This window comes from Lolium rigidum, chromosome 1 (assembly GCF_022539505.1).
Source record: "Lolium rigidum isolate FL_2022 chromosome 1, APGP_CSIRO_Lrig_0.1, whole genome shotgun sequence".
NCBI classification, from domain to species: domain Eukaryota; kingdom Viridiplantae; phylum Streptophyta; class Magnoliopsida; order Poales; family Poaceae; genus Lolium; species Lolium rigidum.
The window spans coordinates 241,651,583-241,659,576 of NC_061508.1; the positions used below are offsets into that span (position 1 = coordinate 241,651,583).

Genomic DNA, 7,994 nt, shown 5'->3' on the forward strand with positions numbered 1-7,994 from the left:
GAGTGCATGAAGAAAAACAAGTAAACCAAGCACTCATAAATTTTCTTTACCAACACCACTAAAAACAAAAGGGTAAAAGATGGTTGGCAAAGAACAAGGATATCAAGGTGATGGATTAACGCTCTCATGTATATAAGTTTCTAAAGTGGACATGGTGATCCATAAAGAAACATGCACACACAAGAGGTTAACAAATTAAATTAGACAAGATATCCAAGATGAAGTCATAAAATATACCAAAGGATGTTTGCTTACCAAACATATATAGCCTATGGCTTCAATATTCACTTGTGGTATATGGATGAGCTTCAACCAAGAAAATCTCAAAAACATCACAACTAACAATAAGGGAAGTAAAGCTAGTTGGAATGTTTTGGGAAAGTCAACAGGTATCACAAATACGGATTTATTTCACAATTTCATCAATATTGCACATAAGAGCTCTTTGAGGCCTCTGTTGGATATGTCCAAACCATCTGAGACGATGTTGGACCAGCTTCTCTTCAATCGGTGCTACCCCAACTCTCTCCCGTATATCGTCATTCCGTACCCGATCCTTTCTTGTGTGGCCACATATCCATATCAACATGCGCATCTCTGCTACACTTAACTGTTGGATATGTCGTCTCTTCGTTGGCCAACACTCCGCGCCATAGAACATTGCAGGTCGGATAGCTGTCCTATAAAACCCGCCTTTTAACTTTTGTGATACTCTCTTGTCATAGAGTACGCCAGAAGCTTGGCGCCACTTCATCCAACCAGCCTTGATTCGGTGTCCCACATCTTCATCGATATCGCCATTCTTCTGCAACATGGACCCCAAATATCGAAAAGTGTCTCTCTCCGGTACCACCTGACCATCAAGGTTAACCTCTCCCTCCTCGTGCCTAGTAGAACTGACTTTCTATTAACCCTCGTTCGGCTATCATCGACTAGCACCACGTCATCCGCAAAGAGCATACACCATGGGATATCTCCTTGTATATCCCTTGTGACCTCATCCATCACCAAATCAAAAATATAAGGGCTCAAAGCTGACCCTTGGTGTAGCCCTATTCTAATTGGAAGTCATCAATGTCGCCATCACTTGTTCCAACACTTGTCACAACATTATCATACATATCCTTGATGAGGGTAATGTACTTTATTGGGACTTTGTGTTTCTCCAAGGCCCACCACATGACATTCCGAGGTATCTTATCATAGGCCTTCTCCAAATCAATGAACACCATATGAAGGTCCTTCTTTTGCTCCTTGTATCTCTCCATCAGCTGTCGTACCAAGAAGATGGCTTCCATGGTAGACCTCCCAGGCATGAAACCAAATTGGTTTTTGGTCACGCTTGTCAACCTTCTTAAGCGGTGCTCAATGACTCTCTCCCATAGCTTCATAGTATGGCTCATCAACTTGATTCCACGGTAATTATTACAACTTTGAACACCCCCTTGTTCTTGAAGATTGGTACTAAAATACTCCGCCTCCATTCTTCGGGCATCTTGTTTGACCGAAAAATGAGGTTGAAAAACTTAGTTAACCATACTATCGCTATGTCTCCAAGGCCTCTCCACGCCCTGATGGGGATACCATCAGGACCCATCGCCTTGCCTCCTTTCATCCTCCTTAACGCCTCCTTAACCTCAGAATCCTGGATACGTCGCACAAAGCACATGCTGGTATCATCAAAGGAGTCGTCTAGCTTAATGGTAGAGCTCTCAACCTCTCCACTGTAAAGGTTGTCAAAGTACTCCCACCATCTACGCTTGATCGCCTCATCCTTCACAAGAAGCTGATCCTCTCCGTCCTTGATGCATTTGACTTCGTTGAGATCCCTCGTCTTCCTCTCCCTAAACTTGGCCATCTTATAGATGTCCCTTTCGCCTTCCTTCGTGTTTAAACGTTGATAGAGGTCCTCATACGCCCGACCCCTTGCTTCACTCACCGCCCGCTTTGCAGCCTTCTTCGCCACCTTGTACTTCTCCATGTTAGCTGCACTCCTGTCCAGATATAGGCATCTAAAACAGTCCTTCTTCTCCCTAATAATCTTCTGGACCTCATCGTTCCACCACCAGGTATCCTTAGCTTCCCTTCTACTTCCCTTAGTCACCCCAAACTCCTCTACAGCGACCTTCCACAAGCAGGTCGCCATACTCGTCCACATCATGTTTGCATCGCCTCCTTCCTCCCAAGGGCCCTCCTTAATAACCCTCTCCCTGAAAGCCTGGGATGCCTCACCCTTGAGCTTCCACCACTTTGTTCTAGCGACTTTGGAGCGCTTACCCCGCTGGACACGGATCCTAAAGCGAAAGTCAGCAAGCACCAGCTTATGTTGAGGGACAACACTCTCTCCGAGTATCACCTTACAATCAATGCGAGCGCGTCTGTCTTCTCTTCTAGAGAGAACAAAATCAATCTGGCTAGAGTGTAGACCACTACTGAACGTCACTAGATGGGATTCTCTCTTCCTAAAGAGGGTGTTAGCTACGACCATGTCATAGGCTAGAGTGAAGCTCAGGACGCCTTCTCCTTCTTGGTTCCTGATGCCATAGCCAAAGCCCCATGCGCCCTTTCAAAACCTGTGTTAGATGTACCCACATGGCCATTGAGGTCTCCTCCTATGAAGAGCTTCTCACCAATAGGTACCGTCCTAACCAAGTTCTCCAGGCCTTCCCAGAACTCCCTCTTGGTGCTCTCATTGTGGCCTACTTGTGGGGCATACGCGCTGATAACATTGAGGACTAAGTCCCCAACAACCAGCTTGACAAGGATCATCCGGTCCCCTTGCCTCTTGACGTCCACAACTCCATCTCTAAGGCTCTTATTGACCAAGATGCCTACTCCATTTTTGTTTGAAGTTGTCCCCGTGTACCACAACTTGAAACCGGTATCCTCCACCTCCTTCGCCTTCTGTCCCTTCCATTTGGTCTCTTGGACACATAGGACATCAACACGCCTCCTCACCGCCGTATCAACTAACTCCCGTAACTTACCCGTCAGGGACCCTACGTTCCAGCTACCTAAGTGTATCCTCCTAGGCTCGGCTAACTTCCTTACCCTCCGCACTCGTCGAGTTAAATGCGGAGACCCTTGCTCATTTTTTCACTACACCGGGGCGTCGGTGCAGCGCGCCACTAAGGGTGCGGCGACCCGACCCTTGCTCACTTATCACCGTATCCAGATCAAGATAGGGCGCGCCACCAAGGGGGTGAAGGCCCGACCCTTTCCCATTTGACACCACACCCGGGTTCCGATGTGGCGCGTCGCTAAGAGGGTTACGCTCTAACGAGGTTCCTTTGGGTTTCATCTCCATAAGAGTGGCTGGGTTTTTTACGTTGGCTCGCCCCGCCTATCACAACCCTCCTCCTTTACCCGGGCTTGGGACCGCCTATGTTGAGACAACATAGGCGGAGTTTTGTACTCTAAATAGTAAATGGAAAAATTAAAATCTAAAATATGAGAAAATGTGAGAAAATATCTCGGCAAGTGCACCGGCCCAAGTACAACAGCCCACGAGCCTAATCAAAGACGTACCTCAAAACCCTAGGACCCCCATATATAACGCTCCGTCTCGCCATTCCCTCTCCTTGCCGCCGCAGCTCGCCCCCGTCGCTCGGATTCAGCCGCCGCAGCTGCTGCTCGCCTCCTACCCGTCGCCGAGATGGTACGCTGCTCCTAACCTTCTCCCCTCCATTCGTCCACGCGCAACAGAAGTTGTGCCCTTGGCTGATTGAACGCGTAGATCTGCGGCATTTTGTCTGAACTATTCTTTTTCTGTGGATTCCTGGTTATCGATTCTTGTTAGGATTTGTTCCCGCGACTTCACCGCAGTTAGGTTATCTGCCATGTCAAGTAGAGCACTCTCGATTATCTCTGGTCCATTTGCGTTAACCGTGGTCGGCTATGTTTTCCGCCCGATTATCTTCTTCAGTTCGGGTTTGGTTATAACTTGCAGGATTAGGATGGCTAACTGATCGCGCAATAATGCTATTGGGTTATATGTTATGGATCTGTTGTGGTTTGGATATAAAAGCTAGTGCTAGTTTTGCCCGGATTTCAGGCTGAAGTTCTAGAGTGTTATTCAAGATTCATGGCTCTGTGGTTAACTTGTTATTGGTTTTAGGGAAACGTTCTTAGTTTCAACTGTCCAGAATGTTTTTACTTTTCATCATAATTTCACTGAAGGTTTCATACTAGATACATTACTTCCGTATTAGTGGTGGGAAATTCTATGATGCTGAGACAAACCAGCCCTTCCTTTTAGTATGAAATGTTAGTAATTTGAGTTGTGCAACAACGGCATGTTATTTCATATTGGTCAGAATTAGTAAGCGGCTGTCTAATCTGTTGCAATTGCCATTTCTTCCCAGACAAAGCGCACCAAGAAGGCTGGAATCGTTGGCAAATATGGTATGGACAATTTATAAGTTTGGTAATTTCATTAATTCACTCATTTGTTAATTTCTTGAAATAACCCTCATGATGTTATAGGTACTAGGTATGGTGCCAGTTTGCGTAAGCAGATCAAGAAGATGGAGGTGTCTCAGCACTCCAAGTACTTCTGTGAGTTCTGTGGCAAGGTATGTCATCTCTCACCCTGCCTGGTTAGCATTCGTGCCAGACTACCACCAGTTTATGGATTATAACTTTGATATACACTAACCAATGGTGGCCAAGATTCCTAACGCTTGTTTATGTTTATCTCATACCATGTGGTTGTCCTTTTGAACCTTTTCCTCCTATGGCAGCATTAATTTTCTCTGTGTCTTTCTGATAATGTTTTCAATTCTATGGGGAAGATAACATCTTAGTAGTATGATCGTGCTGATCATAGTAGTATGATCGTAGTAGTTCGATTGTGCTGGCCTACTTTTTATGTTGTATTGTGAGCTCTATGTTGCGACATTGAGTTTGTTTTAGCTTACTTGTTTCTGTCTATTAGTTACTCTATATAGTTTTTATTTTAGGATACTAAAATGTCAATATTATGCATCTTAATAATCATATCTTAATTCTTCCTTGCTGTAATTATTACCAGTTTGCCGTGAAGAGGAAAGCAGTTGGAATCTGGGGATGCAAGGACTGCGGGAAGGTGAAGGCTGGTGGTGCTTACACCATGAAGTATGTTATCATCAGCTATCTTATCCTTTGAAATTTTACCCCTTTGGTTGCCCATTCTATGTTACTGATGACGTAATATGCATATGCAGCACCGCCAGCGCTGTCACCGTCAGGAGCACAATCCGTCGCTTGAGGGAGCAGACTGAAGCTTAATTTTGCTTCTCTTGTTTTGTTCTAAGGGCCACCTCGGGTTTTGCAGTTTAGATGAGATTTCATCTACTTATATTGGCTGTTTAGCCGTGGATAACTTTGTACTTGGTGTTATCGATGACCTGTTATGCTATTCCTCCACTCTTGTGTTGCCTGATTTCATCATTATCTATCCTCTGATGTGCTAGCTTGATGATTAAATTACCGTCATGGAATTGCCGGAGCAACATCAGGCCCTGCTGTAAACCCTTAGTTTGGTTGACCATGTCCTTTTTTTTTGGATACATAGATCTGTTTGGGCTTCTTAGCATTCTCCACTTAATCAATGAATTTTCCCTGACTGCCTAATGAACAAACAACGAATCTCTCTGGTTTAGTCTGCTTAGCTAGCTGCCTCATTCTCCTGCATCTTGAACAATTAATCAGCTTCCTCTCATCTGCCCTTAAACTGATAGATATTTCATAGTCTTTGTTTTTGGGATTTATTTAGACTATGAACTATATATCTGAACTATACTTTGTGCCAGTTTCACGAAAATTGGATGTGCTGCTCTGCTCCTGAAAGTTAATTCAGCATCAGAAAACCTGTGTTTTGGTCCAGCGTTGTCACTTGTCATTTTCCAGACTATTAGTTTCGTGCCGCCCCAAGTACCCATTGCACGAGTGTGAATTCTATCCCCACCCCCAAGTTGGTACGAAGAAAGTTTCAGCTCATTCCTTCCCAATTCCGCCGCACCAGCCACCGTCAATCCCGCCACTCCACTCTCTCCGGCCTCGATGCGGCGCTCGCATTGCGATGGATGCCCCCAACCCACTGGTGGTCGCTGACCAGGTCACGCCGCGTGTATCGACCCTGCCCACCGCTCCCTGATCTCGAGCCGCCGCCAAAGAGCTCGTGGTCGACAATGCGACACGTGCTCCCGCTCCCACTCTCGGTGCGACCAAGCGGCAGAAGAAGCCAGCCAGCAAGCCGCAGAAGAAATCGGTGGCGAAGAAGGCCATCGTACGTCAAGAAGCTAGCCGCCAAGATGGCATCCTTGACAGCTTTGCCGGGGGCGATGGGTGAGGCATCCTCTGCATCCGCGGTCACACATAAGGTGCTCGACAAAAGTCCCACCCTTGATGATGTGCCGGAATCGTATGCTGACATGCTCAACGACGCGTCCTTTTGTGTAGTTATGCGGGAAAAAAAATCGCACGTACATATCGACAATCTATGTCCTTTTGTATAGCTACGCGGAAAACCCATATTTTTTGTGTTTGATTTAAAATGACAAAACATGTATTTTTAGCATCAAATTTTGTATTTTGATTCAAAATTATTAATTTTCAAATAAGATCTAGAAAATCATAAGTGTTGATCGAACTCTTGCAGGAAATTCAAAGTTCCAAAACAGAAATCCCTCCATTCCAAAAAAAAGGCATATAAATACAGTAAGAACTTAGTATTATTAGGGAGTGATGTTTTGGCACATGGGAGCGTATGCTCCCTTTATTTTAAAATACATGTTAGACAGATTTTAAAATGTCAAAAAAATTGAAACAAAAAGTTCGCACGTACATCTTCATGTGCTACACGCTCACAAAGTTGTTTCATGAAAAATCGACATGTCATGTGACGTGTGTAAAAAAGATAAAATTCGGTGTTGAAACAAAAACTTGTCACAAGATAAATTTTCTCTTTTTCGTTTAGACTACAAAAAACATCATTTTTTCGTGAAACTTGACGAATACACATATATTATGGAGATGTACATGTAAATTTTTTATCAAAAATTTTTAACACTTGGAAATATGTTTTTATGGTAGAGGGATCATACGGACCCGGGAGCCGAATTGAGTTTCTGGTATTATAGACCATATATACAATAAAGTATCAGCATTTATAATAATAAATAAAAAATATAATGCACTATCAAAATATAGTTTCTTCACAAGGGTATGGTAGGTTTTCAATTTTTGTCAGGTAACATTTTGCTAAAAAGTTGGAAGTAATATTGTAAGAACTTGACATGATCGGTATGAAACTCCATTCTACAAATTGAAACCGGTCTAGTTTCCGAGGATGGGTGGCGGTAAGCAAGGTAGAGCAGGACATGCGTAGTCCGTTCTGAAGAAATATATGAACATGAATTAGGCCTTAAGCAAGCAACGTCCGCTGTGGACTAGCGCCGCCGCGGCAGCCTCCTGAAGAAAAATAGGCAGCGCTCGCCGTCACCGCCGTCGTCTCTCCTGCACGCGTAGAGATCGATGCGGTGGCCAACCGAGATGCCGCTCGCCTCCGCGAACCGGAGCCACCCGGAGCCAATGATCCGGTACGTCCGGCTGGAAGGGCGGTAATGGATGTGGGCCGCCTCCTCGACGCCGCCGGCGTTGAGGAGCGTGACCGGGATCTTGGCGTGGCCGAGCTCCGCCAGCTCCGGGAAGAGCTCCGGGATGGGTCCGCCCCGCACCGTCGTATCCATGAGCAGCAGCCGGCGATGGCCCGGATGGACGTCGGACGGCCCCACGTGCTTGGCGAGCGCCCAGGAGGCGTCGTGCACGCCGAGGCCGTCCATGGCCTCCCGGTGACGCGCTTCTCGCGCTGGATGGATGCGAGGACGCTTCATGTTGCCGACGAGGTCCGAGCACCGAGGGCGATGTGATGGTTATACTTATATGGGAGAGTTCTGCCTCGTCGTGCGATGCGGACACACATATGTAGTCGGTTTGCTTGCACGACCGCGTGG

At 45.9% G+C, this 7,994-nt stretch overlaps 1 protein-coding gene and 1 pseudogene across 1 annotated transcript; one reads left to right on the top strand and one right to left on the bottom strand.

Annotated features, from left to right (window-relative positions):
* Window positions 1-1,903: 1,903 nt before the first annotated feature.
* Window positions 1,904-3,301, bottom strand: LOC124656766 (annotated as a pseudogene).
* Window positions 3,302-3,556: 255 nt separating this feature from the next.
* Window positions 3,557-5,462, top strand: LOC124656777 (60S ribosomal protein L37a-1-like; the record flags this gene model as incomplete). Its single annotated transcript, XM_047195464.1, has 5 exons — window positions 3,557-3,658; window positions 4,365-4,404; window positions 4,486-4,574; window positions 5,033-5,115; window positions 5,205-5,462. Coding segments are annotated over 5 exons (378 nt in total), but the record flags the coding sequence as incomplete, so codon positions are not given.
* Window positions 5,463-7,994: the final 2,532 nt, after the last annotated feature.